General features: G+C 34.7%; 1 protein-coding gene across 1 annotated transcript in view; it reads left to right on the plus strand.

The window, feature by feature from the left end:
• LOC111148829 (transmembrane protease serine 11G-like) overlaps nt 1-26,116 on the plus strand; it is a 46,018-nt gene extending 19,902 nt beyond the window's left edge. The window contains exons 2-10 of the mRNA XM_022505650.1: nt 1,365-1,523; nt 2,848-2,966; nt 6,436-6,503; nt 7,100-7,260; nt 17,748-17,786; nt 18,668-18,839; nt 19,996-20,255; nt 23,732-23,874; nt 25,955-26,116. Coding sequence (XP_022361358.1) covers nt 1,365-1,523; nt 2,848-2,966; nt 6,436-6,503; nt 7,100-7,260; nt 17,748-17,786; nt 18,668-18,839; nt 19,996-20,255; nt 23,732-23,874; nt 25,955-26,116 — 1,283 coding nt within the window. The remainder of the gene's footprint in view (nt 1-1,364; nt 1,524-2,847; nt 2,967-6,435; nt 6,504-7,099; nt 7,261-17,747; nt 17,787-18,667; nt 18,840-19,995; nt 20,256-23,731; nt 23,875-25,954) is intronic.
• The last annotated feature ends 338 nt before the right edge of the window (nt 26,117-26,454 follow it).

The raw sequence follows: 26,454 nt of genomic DNA on the forward strand, positions 1-26,454 counted from the left end.
AATGCCCCTCTCAGTTGATATCTTTGATTAGTAAGTGGGGATCTATTTTCTACTTTACCACAGCCATCTACCAACCCAGAGAAGGTAATTCTTTTTTCTGCTTTTTCATGTATAATTTTATCAGAATGGTATATTTAACTTTCAGAACCATATTCTTGCCCAGTGCTCCTGTGAATTAGATCTTCCTGGACAACCCATGCCAGTCTCATTCTAGCCTGCCTCAACTCTGTAATTGTGCAGATTTAGTCTTTAGGCTGTGGGCTCTGACTCTGGACAGAACTTTGTCACATTTCTCTGCCTCCACATAGGTTTCCCAAATGACAGTCATTTACATACAACTTTCATGCTTTTTGCCATATTTACATACTAGTAGTATCATTATTGCCTTAATATTTTTCTTTAAATTGATTCATTATTTATTGAAGTAAATACAGCCTTATCTTACCTAATACCATCGGTTGAAAATCATAGGTCTGAAATCTTATAACACTATGAAATAGATATTCATCGAATATACCAGTGGTTCTCACACCATGATGTTCCTGGGTCCAAAGATCTGAGCTATCACTATTTATTTGTTTGTTCATTATATTGGTGATCTCTTTTTGGTTTACCTATTATTTCTTCTTTAGAGTTCTATTTTCTTTTCTCCAACCCGTCCTATTTTAGATGCTTTTCATATGTATTACAGATTACTCGTTTTATAAATGGAGATTATAGGATTAAGTATAGAGTTTTGAAAAAAGTTCCAAAAGCCCAAAACCCAGTTCCAACTCCCTCAACATCCAATTTTGAGGTTTTATCTTTATTATTATTTTTTATTTAAGTATAGTTACATACAATGTTATATTATTTCACATGTACAACTAGTAATTTGGTAAGTTTATGCATTCAGCTATGTTTACCACAAGTATAGCTACCATCTGTCCCATTACATTGCTAATACCATATCACTGACTGTGTCCAACTCCAAGTTTTTAGTAATCACTCTGAGCCTCTGTTGGTTCATGCCAGAATGAGAGGAGTGACCCAGAAGCCCTCATTCTTTGAGGCTTTTTGGACTTGAAGCCCATGAGCCAAATATATGTTATTTGACCATTTACAAAGAAAAAAATATTTCAGAACACTAGCATGATGAACCAGGAAGTATATGAAACAGAAGTTAACTGCTATACAATTCTGACTTTTTAAAATCGAAATATAAAGTCAAATGTCAATCAGTGATATTTTTCATTGTCAGTATTTTTCTAACTTTATAGAACAATATATTCAGATGTTACCAAATGCAATATGGGCTAAACACAAATTCTAGAAAAAAAAATTCTATATCAAAACTAGGCAAAACTAAGGTTTTAGTATTTAAGTTCTGTTTGACTTTAATACACAACTCTCTCTCAAAAGGCCAGCAATATTGGGTCGAAGGACAAGCTCACTGAGACCATGGATGACAGCCCTTATTGTCGCAGCTGTTGTGTTGGTTCTAGCGATAATCATCGGTCTCCTTGTTTATTTTTTGGCATTTGGTAAGTCTATCCCATTGTATTCTTTTAAAAATTTGAAGATCTACTCAATTTATTTCAAACCCTAGTATTTTCTAATATTTTGAAGTGTAATTTTCATTGCAACAATAATTTTCTTAAATGTATGTAAGCTTTGCAGAATGCAGTATTAATTGGTATAAACATATCTACATTTGGGAAATGATCATCCTTTATAAAAATTAATTCTAGCATTTAACATTTTAACTGGCTCACATAATATTATCTCGTGAACAATGCAATACATCTTATGCTATTATATAGTTTAATAATATTTAATGCACTGAAAGTAAAAACATTATTTTAGTAGCAATTCTGACTTCAAGGTTAACTTATGAGAATATATTACATTCTATCATGATCTAATTAATAGTTTAAATTTATGAATTATCACTAACAGGTAATAATTTTGTCAGAAAACAACTGACAACCACATGACTATGAAAACATGTGATATTAAAAATGAGTTAGAAATGCTTGCAAATCATATATATGATAAAGGATTAATATCCAAAATATATAAAGAACTCAAATAACTCAATAGCAAAAAGCCAGACAATCCAATTTAGGAATGGGCAGAAAACCTGAATAGACATTTTTCCAAAGAAGACATACAAATGGCCAATAGGCACATGAAAAGATACTCAACATCACTCATCATCAGAGAAGTACAAATCAGAACCACAATGAGATATCACCTCATACCTGTTAGCATGGCTAGCATCAAAAAGAAAAGTAACAAGTATTGACAAGGATTTGGGAAAAAAGGGAAACCTTGTACACTGTTAGAGTATAAATTGGTACAGCCACTGTGGAAAACAGTATGGGAATTTCTCAAAAAATTAAGGATAGACCTACCAGATGAGTTAGCTAATCTACTTCTGGGCATTTATCTGAAGAAAATAAAAACACTAATTTGAAAAGATATATACACCCCCAAGTTCTCTGCAACATCATTTACAATAGCCAAAATACAAAAACAACTTAAGTGTCCAACTATGAAAAATAAAGAAAATATGATATACATGTATATATATCACATATATATATGCATATATGGAGTATATACAAATATCAAATTATTATGTTATACACCTGAAATTAGTATAATATTATATATCAATTTTAGTTAAAAAAAAAAAAAGGGAGGTATTGGCCATAGCTATCACATGTTTAATTCCCAAGAGTTCATCATTATAGGACTTTTTTGCATGTTATTCCTTCTACTTTGATATGTATGCAGTTCAAATGAACTAAAGAGAAACCCATTACATTGCTAATACCATACCATTTTTGTTCTCCCTTCCAGATCAGAAATTTTACTATTACCAGACCTCATTCCAGATCCCCAGTATTGAATATAATCCTGACTTTTCAGCTGAACACTCAAAAATGAGAAGAGACTTGCAACAAAAAGTCAATAATGAAGTAAGTCTGTCATCATTCCTACTCTGACAATACTATGGTGAAGTAGAAGGTTAAAATAAAGTAAGAGATAAGTTGATAAAATATCAAATTATACCTATGTTGGGGATGCCAGATAAAATATAAAATTCTCAGTGAACTTTTATTTTTTTTTAAAGATTTTTATTCATTTATTTATTTGACATACAGAGATCACAAGTAGGCAGAGAGGCAGGCAGAGAGAGAGGAAGGGAAGCAGGCTCCCCAATGAGCAATGAGCCCGATGCAGGGCTCGATCCCAGGACCCTGGGATCATGACCTGAGCCGAAGGCAGAGGCTTTAACCCACTGAGCCACCCAGATGCCCCTCTCAGTGAACTTTTAATTTTAGATCCTACTGAAAATGTATTTCATTCAACATTTTAAACATGCCTATACTAAAAATGATCCATTGTTTATCTGAAATTAAAACTTAACCATATTTTTGTTTGCTAATCCTGGCAACTTTAATCAACAGTATCTCAGGAAAATTGGAAAAATACACTGGGCAAAGAATAATTGCACCAAAGACTGAATAATAGGATCCCAACAGAAAGATTAAATAGCTCAAATACAAAAAAAAAAAAAAAATTATTAGAGTAATCTGGAAACACAGTTCAATCATTTGGGCACAATGATACAATGATACACTACTACATATCACTGTATTATTAAGCACCTAATGTGTGTATGACCCTGATACATTTCTCACAAGGCACCTTACACAAAACCTTTATTCCTGAAAATATATCACATAAACATACAGACAAGCTCTTCTACTGAAGACTTCAGTTGTGTACACAACTTCTACTGAGCCTAGCACTGACCAAACATGACAGATCATTCTTGCCAGGTTCTTTATCCATTTCCTAACAAAAATGAGCTGATGAAATGAATTAAAGGATGGAACTGAGTGGGGTTGGCATGTCTTTTCAAAAATACATCTGAAGGGGGGCGCCTGGGTGGCTCAGTGGGTTAAGCTGCTGCCTTCGGCTCGGGTCATGATCTCAGGGTCCTGGGATCGAGCCCCGCATCGGGCTCTCTGCTCGGCAGGGAGCCTGCTTCCTCCTCTCTCTCTGCCTGCCTCTCTGCCTGCTTGTGATCTCTCTCTGTCAAATGAATAAATAAAATCTTTAAAAAAAAAAATACATCTGAAGGAAATTTTGATTAAAGAAAATTGATTAAGGTGGGTGTAGTTTTTGTAGGAAGCAATATACTGAGTTTCGTACGTCTAAGCTTTGAAGTCAGAACATCTAGATTCATATCCAAATTTTACTTCTTGACAGTTTTTGAGCTTTGGAAAAGCTACTTTAGCCCTCAAAGTTTCAACTACAAAACAGGGATAATTTCTCCTATCTCTCTGAGTTATCCTGAAGACTAGTTTATATTGCAAATAAAAAGTATGACGAATTATGTCTGAATAAACGTTAGCATCTGTTTCCTGTGCTCTCACATAACTTTCATACACCTTTGTTAAAGTGCTTACCACCTTGTTACATCATTATGATTTTGTATGTCTATGCCCCTCTGAATTTGTGAGGGGCCAAGTCTACTTACTCATATTTTCTGTTGCCTGTAACTATGTCTGCCACATGGGAAGACCATAAAAATACACTTCAGTGAGATGACTAGTAAATAAATGGCCTACTCATTAGAACTGGCTCTCTCCTCTAGAGTATAAATGGAGCCAACGTAAAGAAGGAAAGTGTAGTAATTTAGACCAGAAGTTGGCAATTTTTTTTCTCTAAGATGCCAGATAGTAAAGTATTTTCAGCTTCGCAGGCTATGTGGTCTCTGAAACTATTCAAATCTGTCATTGTAATGCAAAAGCAGCCATGGGCAATACATCAACAAATGAGTATGGCTATGGTCCAATAAAACTATTTATGGACACTGAAAGTAGAATTTTGTCAAATGTTTAGATGTCACAAAATATTATTCGTCTTCTGATTTTTTTGACTGTTAAAAAAATGTGAAGATCATTCCTAGATGATGGGCCAGACAAAAACAGTGGCTGTCTGGATTTGTCCTACAGGCTATAATTTGCTGACCACTAATTTAGATTATAAATTACAGTCCTAGGAAATACTGTCCTAGGAGAAATGATTAAAACTAGTGCCTAAAATGAATTTTAGAAACTTCTTGTAGCGCTCAGTAATCTAAACTCTTTATATGTTCAGTTATAACGTATGGTTCACAAAGCTGTGATTTCAAAAGAAACAACAAAAAATGATGAAATTGGAAAGAAAAGGGAAGGAGGCAGGCAGAAAACTTTCAATTATATGTAAGATATATAAATGTCATATATAAAAATATATAAATGAATGTAGAACATCTGGAAGTACATAACAAAAATGTAAATAGCAGGTTCTCTGTACTGTGATTTGGAAATGATTTTGATGCTTTTCACTTTACTTTGCTGTATTGCTTGCTTTGTATAACTTTTTACAATGAACATGTATTTGTTTTGCCAAATAATGTATGTGTGTACATAAAACTATTTCCTTAAAAAACAAATTTCCCTTCATAATTGGAAGGAAAACATGTGGTTATTCAATTTTTTTTAAAGATTTTATTTATTCATTTGAAAGACAGAGGTCACAAGTAGGCAGAGAGGCAGGCAGAGAGAGAGGGAAGCAGGCTCCCCATGGAGCAGAGAGCCCGATGCTGGGCTTGATCCCAGGACCCTGGGATTATGACTTGAGCCAAAGGCAGAGGCTTAACCCACTGAGCCACCCAGGTGCCCCAGTCATTCATTTTTAAATAACTATTTATTTTTCAATAAATATGTTCACCAAACTATGTAGTATGACATGTCATGGCACTTTACCAGAAAAAAATTAATAAATTAGTTGAGTGAAAAGTATTTATTCAACTAAAATGACATACAAGTGGCATGTACAGTTTTGTCTTATTCTAAGTAATCATTTCATGTATTTTTCTTGATAAATATATTCTTTTTAAGGAAGTACCTGATAAATATACATTCTCATCCTCTCCTCCATTTACCTACCACAGGATCAAAATATGGTCCAAAAACTTCACTAAAGCCTACAAAACTGATCCTTCAATCACAGCCATGATGACGATAACCGAGCTTGACTGATAATGGCTGTTAATTCCATACACATCAAAATTTTCAAAGAAATTCAGTCTCAGCACTTCCATCCTAATGTATATTTTATACCGGCTACTGAAATATGTAGCTTAATTCAACTCTTGATATATATCAGACATCTTTGATCATGTGACAAGTTGTTCAAGTATCAACATCCAATTTTAGAGGTGACCTTATGACAAGAGGATTATGCCCAGATGAGCTTTCTAAGGATAGTTGCAAACAATCTTAGAAGTAAATGCTATTACTGCGAATTTTATACAGGCATTTTTGTGATATGTTGAAATGTGTGAAATGATGCTTTAAAAAGTTCTACACTGTTGTTTTCTTTTCTCAGATAGAGAATATATTTCGAAGATCCAGTTTAAATCATCATTACATCAAGTCTCATGTTGTTGACTTTAGGTAATCACAACTAATTAATTTTTATGATAAAAGGAAACTTTGTATCACTTAATTATTTTTCATTGTTTGATTTGTGGACAGGATCTAAAAATTTTAAATTTATCAAGAGCAAAAATATTTTAATATTATTACATTTAATTGTCATTTCTTCTTTACAGAGTACTTATAAGGAAATAATTTCTTAGCTTGGGTAGTGATACAACATATTCTACTGGTTGTCCTCTTAAAGACTATTGCATTCAGCAAAAGAATCTTGTAATCCTTGAAAATACTCTTCTCTGTTTTACTTACTTTATACACACATACACAAAGTTGATGGATTTAATAAGCATTTTTTATGTATTTTTCCAGAAAAAAATATAGATCGCTAAGATACTCTGCTTTCTCTGAATACGATCAAATTATACAAGCAGGGGATAATTCCAGTATTAACAACTATATGATACAGGAAGGAAGGAAATCCAAAACAGTAAAATATATAAAGTATTCATGTTGTATTTTCTTGAAGATATAACTAATGCTTAAATACTAGAGTATAAAATAATTATAAATATGGCTATTACTCATTCATTGATTCTGGTGTTTTTCTTTTTCAGTTCAAGTAATGATGGTTTGAAAACAGATGTATTGCTTAAGTTTCAGTTTGCTTCTAACCATGCAGACACAGTAAAAAGGCAAGCTGACAACATTTTGCATCAGAAGTTGAAATCCAATGAAAGCTTCTTGAAGATAGATACTTCATTACCTTATCTGAAAGGCAAGAAATCCCATTTTCCTTCCCTTGTTAGAGTTTATCATTTTCACATTCTTCTCATCTACAGAGAAAGCTTTATTTCACCATAAAATGAAACCACTTTTCATTTTTAAATTTCTCATTTACTTGATAATAAACAAACCTCCACACAATCAACACAAAAGATTTTCTTCCTTTGATTAGTATGGAGATACGTATGAGGCAAAAATTATATGGTAACCCAAATATAAATTTCTTTTTTTTTTTAAGATTTTGGCGCAGTTCTTTGAATTAATTAAGCACGTATCAGATAAAAACCTAAACTCTGCTACTGACATGGTAATCTGTGGTGTCTGGTTCTTTCAGCTGCACCCTCTCTCCAGTCAGAATCCAGAATGAAAGAGTGGTATGAACACAGAAATCACATGAGGGATACAAACATGATTTGGCTCCTGTGAAAGGAGACTTGTCGTTTTTTTCCTGACACTACCATGAGCCTTCCTACAGTATGGAGGATAGGACTGGCCCAGGGCAGGGAGGAGACAGAAGAAGAAAAATGGCAGACCCTGATGATAGCTGCGTCTGGCACGAAGGCACCATGTCATTCGCCTCACAGGCATAAGGAACTGCGTAATAGATATTTGGGGTATAAGATTAAACAAAGCTCTTTATAATTCCAAGGCTATTGTTAACCTAACATATACGAACCTTGAAGTTGCCATATTTTACAAGAATTTGTATAAGCTATGAAATGAGACACTAAGGCTGACTTGTAATTACAGTTACTAATAAGTCTTCCCTTGGTACTTTTTCCCCCAAAACTGTTCCAGAGGGTTAGAGCAGATATATCATAATATGCTGACAGAAGAGTAGATTGCATTATAGGTTTGGTGAAAGTCAAAAAGGAAAAATAAAATGGCTTGAAGATAAGAACTTGAAGTTTCTTGAGTAATGCCCAACATTGAATTCTGTTAACCATGCAGATAGAACAGAGTAAGACTCTGAATCCAGTGCTCTGTGCTTTAGATAGCAAAGACAAGACTTTCTGAAGGATGTAGTAGGGATGTGTGAAGTTTTTATTTTAAAAATAATTTAATTTGATCTTGAGCTCCCATTAAGCCAAATGTTACAAACCTAAACTCTATCATTTCTGGATCTGTCCACCCTGACTTTGTGGTATTAGGGCACTTAGGTCCTTCATAGTGTTGCTGGATCTAGATGAGGGATTGGTCTATTCAGGTATCTGTGGCAAACTATCCATCACCAGATCTCTTGCCAATCAGAGCAAGTTACAGTTAAGACATTCCTCATTCCCATGGAATGGTCTCCTTGGATTTATCATTCATCCTTTCTGTGCTTACCAAGGGTATTCTGAAATTAACTTGTTTATTTTTTATTTCATCTTCTTCTGCAAAAGACTGACAAGTCCTTGAACACAGGGAATATGTTTTCTGTAGTTACAATCACAGCCTGAAGATTAGCGCAGAACTCAGCAGAGAGCCGGAACTTGGTATTTGTAAAATGATCTATCTTTAACTCTATAAACTAGCTCATTCTCTTGAAAGTGGGCAGGAAACAAAAGCAATCTTTAATTAAACAAGCACCACAGAACACAGAGGAAACTAGACCATTCTTCCTTCCATATAGAGCTTTAAACTACACAAAAATACATAAAAATTTTAAAAACAAAACTCATAGAAATAATTTCAGTATATAGGGTAGAAAGAAAATGCCTGGAATGCATTCTAGAAGAAAGTCTGAAGGTAGTGGTAGGAAGAACCCTAGACTAGAGCTCAGGAGAGCCATGTCAACAATAACCACAGTAGGGCAGCCTAGGGTAAGTTGCTGAAACTGTCTTAGTTCCTGCTTTGCAAAATGAAATTAGTAGCAACTATGAAACTTATCCTTTGGAAAAACTTAAAAATGCTTTGAAAAGGACAAGTATAAACATTTTAATGTAATGTATTATTTTATGGACTTTCACAGATATCTTTAGCACCCCTGCTCCTAGGAAGTTGGAGAATTGATAACATGTCTTGAAAAAGGTAACTGAAAAACCAAAACACACACATAGCCCCAAAACACAAATACTGGAAGAGTTAGTTGGCAAATAATCTTAAGTCTAACACAGAAGAAACAATGCAGAAAATGTTAGATATAATCCTTCAAAAGTAACTTATACAGGATCATACTAAAGCTCAAGGGGAAGCTTTGAGTTTGGCTTTCAGAGTTAATAAGTGCAAGTTTGCTAAATAGTTGTCCATGTAGATATTTTAAAAAACTGTAGAATTAAAAAAATTGTAGAATTGTAGAATTTTAAAAATTGTAGAAATGCTCATGGATAATTAGGTGAATTTTTTCCTAAAATTTATAGCCTTGTGATTTATAATATAAAATATGACATATTTTATATTACATAATATAAAATATAAAATATTTATGGCCTTTCTTCTCATTATATAAAAGTCAGAATTCTCTCCAGTGATTCTGAGTGACAAGGAAAAGGAAGGGAAAAGAAGAGAAAGGAAGGGAAGGGATGGGAAAGGAAGGGAAAGAAAAGGAAAGGAAGGGAATACCTTGGTATACCAAGGTATATATTGTTTTCCCCTTACATTTTTGGACTGCACACTATCTGATTAGTTCTTCAAATGACAATGTTTAAAATAGTACATAAAAAGAAAAGAAAGATAATTCAGACTTTCTTCCAGGATGCTTGATTTATTTCTTTTAATTTAAATTCAATTAATTAATTGAATTCATTGAATTAATTAACATATAGTGTATTATTAGTTTCAGAGGTAGAGTTCAGTGATTCATCAGTCTTTATAATACCCAGTGCTCATTACATCACATGCCCTCCTTAATGTCCATCACCCAGTTATCCCTTGCCCACACCCACCAACCCTCCAGCAGCCTTCAGTTTGTTTCCTATGATTGAGTCTCTTAAGATTTGTCTTCTCTGATTTCATCCTGTTTTACTTTTTCCTTCCTTTCCCTATGATCTTCAGTTTTGTTTCTTAAATTCCGCATATGAGTGAGATCATATAATTGTCTTTCTCTGATTGACTTGTTTCACTTAGCATAATACCCTCTAGTTCCATCCACATCAATGCAAATGGCAAAACTTCATTTTTGATGGCTGCGTAGTATTGCTGTGTGTGTGTGTGTGTGTGTGTGTGTGTGTGATCTTCCTTATCCATTCATCAGTCAGTGGACATTTGGGCTCTTTCCTTAGTTTGGCTATTGTGGATATTGCTGTTATAAACATTGGAGAACAGATACCCCTTTGGGTCACTACATTTGTATCTTTGGAGTAAATACCCAGTAGTGCAATTCCTGGGTCATAGAGTAGCTCTATTTTCAACTTTTTCAGGAACCTCCATACTGTTTTCCAGAGTGGTTGGGCCAGCCTGTATTCCCACCGACAGTGTAGGAGATCTCCCCTCTCCATATCCTCGCCAACACCTCTCATTTCCTGACTTATTAGTTTTAGCCATTCCAACTGGTGTGAGGTGATAGCTCATTGTGGTTTTGATTTGTATTTTCCCGATGATGAGTGATGTGGAGCACTTTTTCATGTGTCTGTTGGACATTTACATGTCTCCTTTGGAGAAATATCTATTCATGTTTTCTATCCATTTCTTAACTGAATTATTTGTTTTTTGGGGGTGTTAAATTTGATAAACTTTTTATAAATTTTGGATACTACTCCTTTATCTGATAAGACATTTGCAAATATCTCCTCCCATTCTGTCAGTTGTCTTTTGTTCTTGTCAACTGTTTCCTTTGCTGTGCAAAAGTTTTTTATCTTTATGAAGTCCCAATAATCATTTTTGCCATTGTTTCCCTTGCCTTTGGGGATGTGTCTAGCAAGAAGTTTCTGCAGCTGAGGTCACAGACGTCGCTGCCTGTGTTTTCCTCTAGGATTTTGATGGATTCCTATCTCACATTTAGGTCTTTCATCCATTTTGAGTTTATCTTTATGTACGGTGTAAGAAAATGGTCCAGTTTCATTCTTCTGCATGTGGCTGTCCAGTTTTCCCAACAACATTTGTTGAAGAGATTGTCTCTTTTCCATTAGATATTCTTTCCTGCTTTGTCAAAGATCAGTTAACCATAGAGTTAAGGATCCATCACTGTTCCAGTGATCTATGTATCTGTTTTTGTGCCAGTACCATACTGTTTTTATGATTACAGCTTTGAAATATAGCTTGAAGTCCAGGATCGTGATGCCACCAGCTTTGGTTTTCTTTTTCAACATTTCTTTGGCTATTCATGGTCTTTTCTGGTTTCATACAAATTTTAGGATTATTTGTTCCAGGTCTGTGAAAAAAGTTGATAGTATTTTCATGGGGATTGCACTGAATGTATAGATTGCTCTAAGTAGCATAGATATTTTAACAATATTTGTTCTTCCAGTCCATGAGCATGGAAACTTTTTTCCATTTCTTTGTGTCATTTTAATTTATTTCATGAGTGTTCTATAGTTTTCCAAGTACAGATCCTTTGCCTCTTTGGTTTGGTTTATTCCTAGGTCTCTTATGGGTTTTGGAGCAATTGTAAATGGAATCAACTCCCTAATTTCTCTTTCTTCTCTCTCATTGCTACTGTATAGAAATACAGTTGATTTTAGTGCACTGATTTTATATAGGGTGCTTGATTTTTAAAAATATTTTGAAATAATTATAGATTCACAAGAAGTTGCAAAGAAATTTACAAGGATATCTTATGCACTTGCATGCTCCCCCCGGCCTTTGGTAATGTTAACATCTTTTTTTTTTTTTTTTTTAAGATTTTATTTATTTATTTGACAGAGAGAGATCACAAGTAGACAGAGAGGCAGGCAGAGAGAGAGAGAGAGGGAAGCAGGCTCCCTGCTGAGCAGAGAGCCCGATGCAGGACTCGATCCCAGGACCCTGAGATCATGACCCGAGCCGAAGGCAGCGGCTCAACCCACTGAGCCACCGAGGCGCCCAATGTTAACATCTTATACAACTATAGCACAACATCAAAACGAAGAAATTGGCATAAATACAATCCATTGAGCTTATTCAGATTTCACAGTTATATGATCTCATTTGTGTAGGTATAGCTCTATGCCATTTTATCACATATGTAGCCTTGCATAACAACTACCACACTCAATATATTCCACTGTACCATATCAAGATTCCCCTGTGTTACCTCTTTATAACTACACCCATCTCCTCTACCTATTCCTAGCCTCTGGCAACCACTAATCCTTTCTCCATCTCTATAATTATATTATTTCATGAATGTCATGTAATTCATACACTTTGTATAATTTGAAATTGACCTTTTCCACTCAGCATAATTTCCTTGAGGTTCATCCATGTTGATGTGTGTATCAATAGTTTGTTCTTCACTATTTCCTTCCTCTTCCTTACTTTAGGCTTACTTTGCTCTTCTTTTTCTGTTTGTCTGTTTGTTTCTTGTTAGGAACTCAAGAATACTGATTTGAGATCATTTCTCTTTTCTAAATAAGCATTTAGTGCTATAATTTTCCTCTCTGTAATGCTTTATCTGCATCCCACAATACTTGCTATGTCGTACTTTCATATTCACTCAATTCTATGTAATTTTTAATTTTCTTTGGGACTTCTTCCTGAATACATGTATTGTTTAGTAGTCTGTTGCTTAATTCCCAAGTATTTGGAGATTTTTCTCCTTCCCTTTCTGTTATTGATTTCTAATTGACCCCACTCTGAACAGAGAACGTATTGTGATTTCAATTCTTTTAAATATGACACAGGATATGGTCTATTTTAATGAATGCTCCATGCGTGTTTATAATGTGCTTTCTGTTATTGTTGCATGGAGTTTTATAAATGTCAGTTAGACATTATTGTTGATAGTGTTGTTTAATGCTATATTCTTGCTGACTTTCTTTCTGGTAATTACATCTGTTGATATTGGAGGCTGCTGAAGTTCCCAGCTACAACTGTGAATTTTTCTATTCCTTTCTTTAGCTATTTTAGTTATTGCTTGATGTATTTTGAAGCTCTGCTATTTGTAAACATGCATTTAAAATTGTTACTTCATCTCAGTAGATTGATCCTTCTATCATTATGTAATGTCCCTCTAGGTACCCAGTAATTTTCTTTTCTCTGAAGTCCACTTTATCTGATATTAATAGAGCCACTATTGCTTTTTTTTAGATTCCTATTTGTAAGATCTTTTTCCATCCTTTTACTTTCAATTTAGAAATTTCAGTGTAAAAAGATAATAGTTGAGTCATGTTTTCCTAATCACACTCTGTCTTTTAATTGATGTATTTAAACCATCCACATATTAAGTATTGTTATGTTAGAGCTTAAATCTTTCATTTTATTATTTGCTTTCTTTTGTCCTATGTCTTGTTCCTCTGTGCCTTTTTCCCTCCATCCCTGTGAGTAACATGAACATTTGTTTTAGATTTCCATTTTCATTTATTTGTAATGTTTTTGAGTTTATCACTATGTATAACTGTTCTAGTGGCTACACTAGGTATTAACATACACACACATAACGTCATAGCCTACTGGTGGCAACATTATACCATTTCAGATGAAGTGTAGAAACTTTGCTTCCATTTTGGTTTCTTTGTCCTCCCCATTTTTTAGATACATTTTTCTCTATATATATTTTGCACATCAGATCAGTATTTCCTCTCTATATATTCTGCACATCAGATGGTGTTGCATCTCTGGTTTCACCATAAAATAAGTTTAAAGAAACCTAGGAGGTGAAAAATAGTCTATTATGTATATTTATGTTTTTACGTATTCTGTCTCTTTCCTTTCTGAAGGTACTAGCCTTCTTCTATTATCATTTGTATTTTGTTTGGAGAGCTTCCTCTAGCCATTAGCCAAGAGTAGGTCTTTTAGAAACTGAAATTCTTTTCATGTACCTTCATCCTAGAATACCTTTATTTCTAAATATAGTTTCAATGGATATAGGATTCATGGTTGATAGTTTTTTCTTTCAGAACTTGAAAAATGCTATGCCACTTCCTTTTGTCCTCCACGGTTTCAGATGAGAAAACTGCTGTTATTTGAATTGGTGTTACTTTATAGGTAATGTATCATTTTTCTGTTTTTAAGAATTTTTTTCATTGTCTTTAGCTTTTAGTAACTTAATTATAATGGGTTTGGAGGGGATTTGAGTTTTTCCTATTTGAGAAGTTCCCAGCTTCTTGAATCTATACATCTTTGTCTTTAGCTAAATCTAGGGAGTTTCCAACCATTATTTCCTAGAATACTTTTTCAATCTCATACTCTTTTTCTCTCCTTCTAGAACTCTGATATGAATGTTGAATCTTTTGTTATTATCCCACAAATCTCACAGGCTTTGTTAATCTTTTTTCAGTCTCTTTTCTCTCTGTTCTTCTGAGTAAATATTATTTAATTTCATTGGAATTTACTGTGATTCTATCCCCCATCTCCACTCTATTATTAAGACCATCTAACAGGGTTTTTTTTATTATTATTACTGTTATTATTATTATTGTTGTTGTTATTATCAGTCCTATAATTTTCCTTTTTTTTTTTTTTAAATAGGCTCCATGCCCACTGTGGAGCCCAACATGGGGCTTGAACTCACAACCCTGAGATCAAGACCTGAGCTGAGATCAAGAGTTGGACGCTTAACCAACTGAGCCACCCAGACACCCCTCCATTTATTTGATTTTTATAACTTCTGTTTCTTAGCTTAGAGTTTTATTTTTTACATGTTTTGGGAGAATTTGTAATTGACTACTAAATTATTTTTCTGGCACCTGCTTTAAAATCCACATCCGAGACTTCCAACATCTTATTCACCTCAGTATTGACATCAGTTGATTGTCTTTTCTCGTGCAGATTGTAGTTCTCCTGGGTTTTGGTATGGCAAGTAACTTCGTTTGTATTCAAATCTTTTGATTATTATGTTAGGAGACTCTGGATCCTATTTAATTCTTTTATTTTAGCAGGTAGTCCACTTATTTATGTTTAGAGTGTAGTCTCACCTACTTCCATTGTTTCAATAACAATTTGGTTTTCAGAGCCCTTGCAGTACTATTCTAGTCTTCTGGAGCTTCCTCTCAACCCCTACTGCCAGCAACATATAGGGGAGTAGAACAGGCTTCTCTAGGCTGCTTTCCATCCCTAGGTTATCATTTGTGGAGGGGTGCAGTAGGCCTGAACCTATTTATGTCACTGGGTGTATAAAGGTTGATGTTGTTCCTGTGGCTATCTGTCTACAAGCTGATCCCCTGGTCAGAAAGTAGGGTTTAGGATGGTCAAAGTCCTTCTTGCTGTCACAACTTCTGACAAAATGGATAGTCAGCCCTGTATTGTGAAGCAGGAGGTTTGGGCTCCTCACTAGGTCTTGTTGTGCTTCTTCTTTCCCCGTATTTGGATGGAGAGAACAGATTATTCTTGAGATTTTTTTTTGTCTATACCCATTGATGGTTCCAGATTGCAGGCCTTTCTTGGTCTCCAGTCCAGAGTATATGTGAGATGAACACAACACTAGGAAACTCACCACATTGTCCTTAAAACACTGTAGTCTCTAGTCATTTTGCCTACCTCTTTCCAGCTTTCAGAGTTCTTTTATTATCTGCTAGATAATTTTCAGGGTATTTAGTTGTATTTATAGAAGAAGAGCAGAAAAAAGTGAGTCTACACAATCTTGTTCTAGAACTGGAGGTATTTAACTTCTTTTATCCTGCATGTGGAACACATCTACTAGATAATGTGTACATATGAGATACAGCATCACCATGGAAGTTCATCAATAGTTTCTGCTGATAGAAATGAGCCAAGGCTAAAGTTATCTGTGAAGTAACCATAATTCCACCCCCTCACTGATCCATAACCTATAGCAGGTAACACTAGATTATAATCGACGTTACAGTGAAATGGTTGTAGGACAAGTTTCTTACCTTGAGAAGTATTTAAGCCATGTCCTTAATAGTTTTGTCTCATAATACTATTGTGTGGATATAGCAGTGTTTGGTACAGTTGCTAGTACATAGGACACAGTAAACTATTAGTTATTACTGCTCATTATTATCTCAGCAGAATCTATTGTGCCAGGAACTAAATTACCTGTCCTCATAGAACATTTTAATTGAAATAAAAAAGATAATGGTCCATTAGACAAGTATATAAACAAAGTAATATCAAATAATATGAATTTCCATACAGAGAATAGGGAGTGGGAGGCTACTTTGATGTGACATGGAAAGTCTCTCTGAGGAGAGGATTTTTAAGCTAAGATCTGAATGACAACAAGGAATCAACCATGAAAATGGTCATGGGAAGAGTATTTCTGCAAGGAGGGACAACTAGAACAAAGACTGTAGGAATACCTTGGCACAGTCAAGAAACAGAAAGGCTAGGGTAGCCACTGAGTAGTGGCTTAAAGCAAGAACAGTTCAACATGACAACAAAGACATAAATAGGGACCATGTCATACAGCTCCAGGTAGGAATTTTGGGGTTATTTTAAAGATCAGGGAAGCCACTAGAGAATTGCTATTATTGGCAAAACCTAATTCTAAGGGATTTATTCTAATAAACATAGACATAAACATAAGCAGAGTTCCTAGCAGATGAACACAATGTTCCTCTTTAGAGTCTGACTGAAAGATTGATTAATTTGCAAGCTTACCAAAACTCTACACTGGTTTTCATCTTACCAAAAACATGGATTTGGATTGCTTATTATACTGTCTGGTATAAGGAATAATTCATATAATTTTAGGGAATATTCACTGATCATGCTTCCTTTTGTTTCAGTTTATGATAAAATGACTAATATGTATTGAGGATTTGTTATTACACTAGTAGATCTTTATTCCAGTTGGAGCCTCTGTGGAGATGTCAGCATCTAAGATGCTTTGAGTGCCTTTACCCTATCACTAACATATGAACGAGGACAAAAGGAAATGGTATCCACCACATAATAGTACATATATGAAAGTAGTCCTAGATCCTCTTCAGCATAACCTGCATTTTAATAAATTGGTATGGCTAAATTAATTAGATGTAGTCCTCTTTCCAGACAAATGATATCCTTCCCAATGCCAATGATTTTAAAATTATAAACCAGGGGGCGCCTGGGTGGCTCAGTGGTTTAGGCCGCTGCCTTCGGCTCAGGTCATGATCTCAGGGTCCTGGGATCGAGTCCCACATCGGGCTCTCTGCTCAGCAGGGAGCCTGCTTCCCTCCCTCTCTCTGCCTGCCTCTCTGTCTACTTGTGATCTCTCTCTGTCAAATAAATAAATAAAATCTTTAAAAAAAAAAAAAAATTATAAACCAGGATTTTCTTAGAGTCCACAAATAGAAGAAAGAATTTATATCCAAAAAAAAGGCCTCTCCTTTTTGTAGGAATTTATTTTATTGTCTTTAAGAAATACCTGAATAATTCAGTTCATGCTAACCAGAAACATTCATGACATGTAAGCATAGTATTTTCAAATTATAATTGTTCCAATACTGAGCAATCATCTTGGTTTTTTTTTTCCAGATATGAATGAAGCACAAGCAGAACACATTCTGAACAGCTGTAAGTTTGAGAATATCACTGCAATATTTGCAAACCAAATTCTAAAACTCAAAATACTGCTAGAGTTTCTCTATCCCCACATTTACTATTTCCCCAAAGTATATAATATCTCTGAATGGATGCATGACTTAACTCTCCATCATGGGAAAAATTACTACTAATAATTGGGAATGTTTATGTGAGAATAACTTGTTATTCCTCACAGAAAATTTCATTGACAACTTCTTTTAACAATTCCCTATCATTTTATCATATTTCTTTTTATTTGGCTCACTTTGTTAAAGAAGAAAATCTTGCTTAGAATTAAATGACACTCATTAATGTTAATATGTGAACTTTGAGACTTAAGTTATAGTAGGGTAATTGTTATAATATTAGACAAGCATTTTAAGTGTACAAATGGTATTTTTCTGCAATAAATAGTGTACTTTTGACACACAAAATTTGTCAAATATCACTGGAATACATCTTCATACATAAGAAAATGACCTAGAAAGATATGAAAAAAAAAAAAAACCTTGAGCTGAAGTTGCTTTAAATGTACCAGGGAGGACATTAAATAGTTTACTTTTTTAAGTCAATACTTTTTCAATGTGAATAATCACTATTTTATTATATAATTTCAATTAACTTTTTAGAGGCAAGGCAAACCTATTAATGTTTCCATCTTTAACTATGTGCCAAACACACCCACACATGTTTATAACTCTGGTTATAAATAACCATCTTATAGCTATACTTGTGAGCATAGCATAATGCTTAGAAAAGTTGAATTTCTGTGTAATATATCTAAAACTAATGTAACGTTGTGTGTCAGCTGAAACAGACAAGTAAAATAAAATAAAATATTAATAAATAACTATCTTATTTCCTTCTGACAGGTTGTGGAAGAGGGAGGGAATTTCTATCTATGGAAAGAATCGCTGATGGTTATCCTGCAAAAAAAGCTGATTGGCCATGGCAAGCCAGCCTGCAAATGGATGGCATCCATTTCTGTGGAGCTTCTTTGATCAGTGAGGAGTGGCTCCTGACTGCTGCTCACTGCTTTGACATGTAAGTCCTCAGTCTGTACCAACAGGATAACCAATTTCACTTTCTTTTCTCACCTTCATTTCCTATAATTCTCGTCCCTTTTTCATTCTTTTTTTTTTAAAGATTATTTATTTACTTATTTGACAGAGAGAGCATGAGCAGGGGGAGAGGTGACTCTCCACTACGCAGGAACCTGATATGGGCTCCATCCCAGACCCCAAAACCCCCATAACCTCGAGATCATGACCAGAGCCAGAGGCACATGCTTTCATTCTTTTATGAGCATTAGTCTCCCACAGGATCTCATGATTGTGAAGCAGGCTTAGGAACAGATGATAGTTACTAAAGAAGAGTAGAAAAGTTAGAGAAATCTTCATTTCCAACTGAAAATATAGTCCCCAGAATATATTTTCCTAACTTTAAGAACAAGCCGATGCTGTCAAAAGTTAAACACACTCAGCAGTTTTCCTAGGATATATTGAGATTTTTTTTTAAAACTCTGCTAATACAGTATCTGAACCCACAAATTTACAGCAGATTATCCCACAAGACTATCTTTAGGATTGCAATTTTTAATCTTTTTTGAAGATTTAACGTATGGGATATACGGAGATAATAAAGAGATAGTAATAACTAGGGAAATTCACATAATATGGGAAAATATCCTGGGTAAAATGTTAACTAAAAAGAAAAGATAAGAAAACAATATACAAGGTGTGGCTCCAGTATGACACCTTTCACTCTCCTCTTCCCTTTTCTCCCTCTCTTTTTCTCCCCTCATAGCCATACGGACATTTATATAACTGAATGCATATGAAGGTATACATGTGTGTGGATATGTACATATGTCTAATTTTTATTTATTTATAGCCTCTTCAACAAATCTGTATTACTTTTATATCAAAAATAGCAATAATATTTTGTTCCCTTTAGAAAATACAAACTCCCCCTCAAAGGAAGTAATTTAAGCTACCTTAGAATGGGGGCATTTGGATCAGCTAAATGAAAGAAAGCAGTCCTGGGGGGGGGTGAAGCCTCAAATAAGGTGGGAAGACCCACCAATTATCACCTTAAACAATTTGGCCTTCTACCACCCCTATGTCTCATGCTGATTCAGAGTCCTGGGCAACTTTAGATCAGAAATGAATCAACCATAATCCTTTTCATCTGTGATCAGTTACAAAAACCCCAAACTCTGGATGGCTAGTTTTGGAACAACTCTCAGCCCTCCACTGATGAGAAGAAAGATACAATCAATTATCATTCATGAAAACTATGCTGCCCATAAGCATGACGATGACATCGCTGTGGTGAAGCTCTCCACCCCTGTCCTATTTTCCAATGATGTGGGCAGAGTCTGTCTCCCAAATGCTACTTTTGAAGTCTTGCCTCAGAGTTCAGTGTTTGTCACTGGATGGGGAGCATTAAAAGCTAATGGTGAGTATCTCAGTTAAAAAAAAAAAAAAAAAAGCTAAGCAAAAAATGCAAACCTATCTTCCATTTGAATGAAGATGTAAAATAAAATTGAAAATCACAATATTAAAAATAAGAGATGAAATCAAGATGTCCCTTGGAAAATATCATGAAACAGCACATAGAAAAATCTAGATATGGTGACTTTTGGAAACTTTGGCTAGAACTATTACATAGCATCTATGTCTAATGCCTTCTTTATGGGTTACTTTGGAAATTAGTTATAACTTTCTTTTCAAAAATTATTCAAGCATATTTTTTCACATTCCTTCTTTCTGTGGCTGTCTTCATATGCAGGGATTCTGCTATGGCTGCATGAATCTTAAAGTATGCGATTTGTGAGCAGTAATGATGATAAACTTCTGTAATGTGTCATGAAGCTAAACAAAAACAGCCTTGCACCATTATTTTAAATGACGTGCATGATGCTAGATATTAAATGTGGTCCCTCCAATCCACGTAACTTTGGAGGAGTTTTTAGGCCTCAGGATTTATAAAGTTCACAAGTACGACATTTTACTACATTTACTAACACACAATAAAGTGCAAAGATAGACCTTTAGATCCTGCTGTGAGTCTCCAGTTTCTACCTCTCTTAGGTGATCAACCTGCACATAGTCTAATCTGCATCTGAATTTCTGACTCTTGTTCCAGACTCTTGCTAAAGAGTTGTAGTCTTATTTATGTACTTCCTCCAAGTATAGCTTTTATCTACTGAGTCTTTGTCACTTCATTTTTACAGAAATCTGCTTGCCTTCCATATGTACTTCAAAATTCTGAGACTGGGTCCAGCTTTTTGTACTATCATTATAATCTGAAAATTCTTTTCCTCATCTCTGGGGAGTCTGCCTTGTTTTGTAAGGAATGGTAATGAGTACAAAGGGGAATCAAATCCTTTGGGATTAAACAGGCCACTTAATGATTGGAGAAGAATTGGAGAGCATCTACCACTAGGGCAATACCAGTTACACTTCCTGTCGACCCTAATTAAACTTAACACCACCCACTCCCAGAGTAGTGGTTTGTGAGTGCTTTGGGACTTCATTATGGATCATTCAATGCCCTGTAGTGTGCAGATTACCAAGCACTGATCTGTTTACTCTAACAAGATGCATACTTTTCAGGAATAACATTATGAATTTATAAGACATTAGTCAAAACTTAAGTATTCAATATTGGATTATGGTTTTCTCTGCATTTTGAAACTGAGATAAGGACTAAGATTTTCTTCTCCTACCTCCCAAAATTTATCCAATTGTATCTAATTAGAAATCTTGGAACAGATTTGTAAAATGGAAATTTGTAAAATGGAAATTTTCTATTCTGGATAATTTCTTCCTTGAATGTTTGATAATGTAAAATAGCTTATTATATTGTTATGCACCTGAATTGACTTTTTAAAAGTTGAGTTTAAAGAACGATAAGAATTTAAAATTTAAAACCTAGCATCTTAGACTAATTACCATAACATAAAACATAAAAGTAGGCACACAAATTATAAGTACTTGAGATTCAGTTGATTAAAAGCCTAGGAATGTCTATACATTTTAAATGTCAATCAGAACAAAAGAGATAGTATTGAATACTCCTGAAGCGTCTACACAAATGATTTAGAGTGTTCTAAAAATCTGTATAAAGAACAGATTGTGACCAGACTCTTCCCTGGGAGCATTTCAAGGAGAATCAGAAATGAAGAGGAAATGGTCACATAATGACCCTCTCATCCTTAAAAATGGTGAAGAAATTCACTAGAACTTATATAACTTTAATGACTGTAGAGGATTTAGGCTTAGTTTTTCAGCAAGGTGGTCAGTCCCAGGTAAGTGAATTTACTAGTGTTAATATAAAGGATTGGATTTATTTATGGTTAGTGACAAAATCCCTAGAAACCTAGATCTTCTCATAAAAGCTCTAGCACTCAGCAGTCATCGAAGTGCAGCTTTGTACCAGGAGGGTTTTAAATATGTAATCCTGAACTCTACAGTTCACTCCAATAGCTTCCATTGACTAAAATTTGAATATGGGACAAAGCACTATCATAACTGATTACATCAATTACTTTGTAGCTCACAATAAACATGTGAGATAGGTGCCATTTTCTCATTTTACATATGAGTAAAATGAAGCTTACTACGATTAAGTAAAGCGCATAGGGCTAAATAGCACATAAATTATGCAGTGTTCAAACTCCTATGTGCTGCCTCCAAGACCAGAGTCTTTAGCACAGAATTACCCTGACTAGTTGATCAAACTGACAGCCTTGCTCTCCTTCCTCTTCTCAATTGTCTTTGAAACTGTTATAAACAGAGCACCCATCTTTACATGAAGGACTAACAGTGTTTAAAAGTTGCTACACTTGTTCTATGCATGAATCATTAACACTACACTAAAAACTAATGATGTACTATATACTGGCTAATTGAATTTAAATTTTTTTAAAAGATTAATTAATTAATTAATTAATTAGTTTTATAAAGCTGTTAAGGGGTAATGAGAACACAATGACTAAAACCATACAATACACAATGAAATGGTACTTTTCATACAACAAATCAATAAATGTATGGGTCATTAATAAAACACAATCTATTTCTTCTCCTGGTATTTGTTACTTACCCTGGAATTAGTTTGGATAGCCATTTAAGATTGAAGTAGACATGGTCTTTCTCATGAAACAATAGCATTCCATCTACTCAGTATTAAAATTACTTTCTGATAGTACAACATTGCTCTGTACTCCTCTTCCTAAAGGATTCTCAATTCCCAGTATCGCTGTGTCCTTTTTAGAGTGAAGTGGCAGATTTCCAGGTAAGGTAAGGTAAGGTGAACTACCACAGATCATCTCAGGTGGTGAGAAATGCTCTCATTTAAATTTAATTTAAATCTAATGTTTAAATCTAATATTATTACACATTTAACTATGTGATCATAGCAAGACTCATAACTGGGTAAGCTTTGGCTTTCTCATCTGAAAACGAAAATATTCTTTTTTTTTTTTAAAGATTTTTATATATTTGACAGAGAGAGATCACAAGTAGGCAGAGAGGCAGGCAGAAAGAGAGGAGGAAGCAGGCTCCCTGCTGAGCAGAGAGCCCTATGTGGGGCTCTATCCCAGGACCCTGAGATCATGACCTGAGCCGAAGGCAGAGGCTTAACCCACTGAGCCACCCAGGCGCCCCTAAAAAGAAAATATTCTTATCTATCTTTGTTGGTTATTGCAAGGATTAAGTAAGACAGTGGAAGTAAATGTGCCAAGAATGGTACCTAGCACATAGAAGATACATAAGAAATAGAATTTGAACCTGAGCACTGTCACTGAGAACAGAGTCAACTTCAAGACATATTTTATCACTGATTCATCCTTTTTAAGATACAACAATTAACTATCATAAGCAACAATGTGAAAATTCTTCATCTATTACTTTTTTTTTCTTCTCTAGGTCCCTTTCCCAATACTCTGAGACAAGTTGAAGTAGAGATCATAAGTAATGATATATGTAATCAAGTTCATGTATATGGTGGTGCCGTATCATCAGAAATGATATGTGCTGGATTCTTAACAGGAAAACTAGATGCCTGTGAGGTAAGAATAGACTCAAATCCACAGAAATGAATTTGTTGACTAGAGGTGGCTATACTGACCATAGACCAATGTCACTTCATATGACCCCCAAAAATTAAGTTGTGGAGGAGAGAGGAGAGTGTAAAAAGAGGGAATAGGAGAACTATAAGAAATACTCCTCTTTTATCACCCTCTTATTTTCCAAAACCATTTGTAAAAAATGACCATCAGTTGCAAATTAGAACTTTAATTAGAGAAAAAAAAAACTGGAAGCAGATAATGGAAACCAAGCCAGAAAGCCACACAATCATTGCTTCAAGTCACAGTGGTAACCACTTAGGTATATAATCCCTACTATTTGTAAGGCACTGTGGAATGAGGTCTGCAGATAACTCCATGGCCAACAGAGAAGCATTTTACCAGTACTTAACCCTTTGACCTTTAGCAGTGTACATTGAGCTAGAATCGCACTATTAGGAAAAAAATATATTTATCCACATTAATTCATATTAAAGTGCTACCTCACCAATTATATCTAAAAACTAATCAAATAAATAGCTTTTTGCCAAACCATACAAAACTTTAATTATTAAGCATTTAAGGAGAATATCAGTTTTAAATTCAGGCTACTTAAAAGACTAAAAATAAGTAACTAAAATAATAAAGATTTTGATGTGGGTCTAACAGTTTAACAACTCTTGAAAGATTAGGAAATGTTTGAGAATTTGACACATACACCAGCTTTTTCCTAAATGTGAAGGTGGCACCATTGATCTGCCATTGGCTGTCTGTAATGTGATATAATAAACATTCATTTACTTATTTATTCAGGGGTGGGGTTTTTTTGTAATTTGCAAGATAATGTGGCAATTACTGAAGGAAACATAAATATTAAAAAACCTACACTGAATCCATATGAATTTACAATCTAATAATACAGCACACAAGTAACAAAAAGAATAAAATCCTAGGATTTGGTTACATGTTCTAGAATACAAGATCTCCTTCCACTCACTTTACTTCCTGAGGAGAAGCAGAAACAATAGGGTGGCCCACAATACAACTGGATCACATGACTCTTCAGCAGGAACATAAATCTGTATAAGAGCAGATGTTCTCTGCTGTTGGCCCATGCTCCCTTGCTTCCTTCACCAATAGCAGAGTAAAATACTGAGGACCTAAATTAGGATGTGGTCCTACAGGAAAGGAGCTGAGGAGCATGACTTTTAGTAGACCAGAGTTTTCATACTCTGTCCATTGATCCCTAAACGGTACTAAGAAGCATGGAAAGAAAAGGGAAGGGAGCTAAAAGCACAAGACCCCTGGACTGCTTCATACAGGATCATTGTTCTTATAAAATAAATCTGTAAGGGACTTCCATATAATGTTTCATTTGAATGAAAAGTTCATTGCTAAAAGATTTTAAAAATCATTTGTCTACACCTCAGGCTAAAGATATTAGGTAAGTCTTCAAGATTCACACACTTCAAACCAGTTCATGAGGGCTAGAGATTAAATCTTGATTTAGAAACAAAAGCCTGTCTATAATAAATAATGCACATTTGCCTGGAGTGTCCTTTGCATTATATTTCTCCTCTTAAACCTATTACTACACAACAATATAACATCCAGGACAGTTTCCTATCAAGCGGTGTGAGTGGTACGAGGTGCAATTCAAATTTATAGCAAGTGATTTTATCTAGTTAACAGGACAGGCTTCATGGAGGTGACATACAGTTGAGCCTTAAGGTCGTCATTCATGTAAGAATTGTATGCCTGGACTTAAGTTCAATTTGTGCTTCCTTTTAGATAGAACAAAACTAAAAACTACACAAGATAAAACTGAAAGCTTAGCTTTATTCACACTGCCCCCCAAATGAAGACATTTACACAGATAAGCAGAAGTTGTAAGATAAAAACAGAGATAATAAGTAATAAACTTACTGTTACATTAATACTAACAGTAAGTAAAAATAGAATTCATTTTACATATCTTGATTTTAAAAAAAATTAATTTAGTAGGTATTCACGTGCTCATTAACTTGCACTTTTTACTCCCTTTCATTTGTTTTATTGACAATGTACATTTCTTCTTCTTCAGGGTGATTCTGGAGGACCTCTGGTTATAGCACGTGATAGAAACATCTGGTATCTTATTGGAATAGTAAGCTGGGGAATAGACTGTGGAAAAAAAAATAAGCCTGGAATTTACACCAAAGTGACTCGTTATCGGGACTGGATTAAATCTAAAACCAACATCTAATGCAACAATCACTTCTGCATGCAAAATGCAAATGTGGTCTCTAGCAAATTGTGTTGAGTATGTGTTGCGATGTATATTGTCATTGAGTTCAAGGTGCAGATAAGCATGATCTGACAACATTCCTCTTAAACATGAGGAAAGCATCTTCTTTTACATCATCTGAAGTGTTTTGCTAACCATGAGCGTACAAAATACTGTCAGCTCCACAAAGAGCTGCCATTGCTGCCAAATGTCTCTCATTATCTCCCTGTCCTCCTTTCTGTTCCTACTATGTACTACTCATTTTAGAATAATCCCGTTTAATCAGACAAGTGCCAACGGCTAAGCGTTCTCTATTT

This window comes from Enhydra lutris, unplaced genomic scaffold (genome assembly GCF_002288905.1).
Source record: "Enhydra lutris kenyoni isolate GAN:26980312 unplaced genomic scaffold, ASM228890v2 scaffoldscaffold21, whole genome shotgun sequence".
Taxonomy (NCBI): domain Eukaryota; kingdom Metazoa; phylum Chordata; class Mammalia; order Carnivora; family Mustelidae; genus Enhydra; species Enhydra lutris.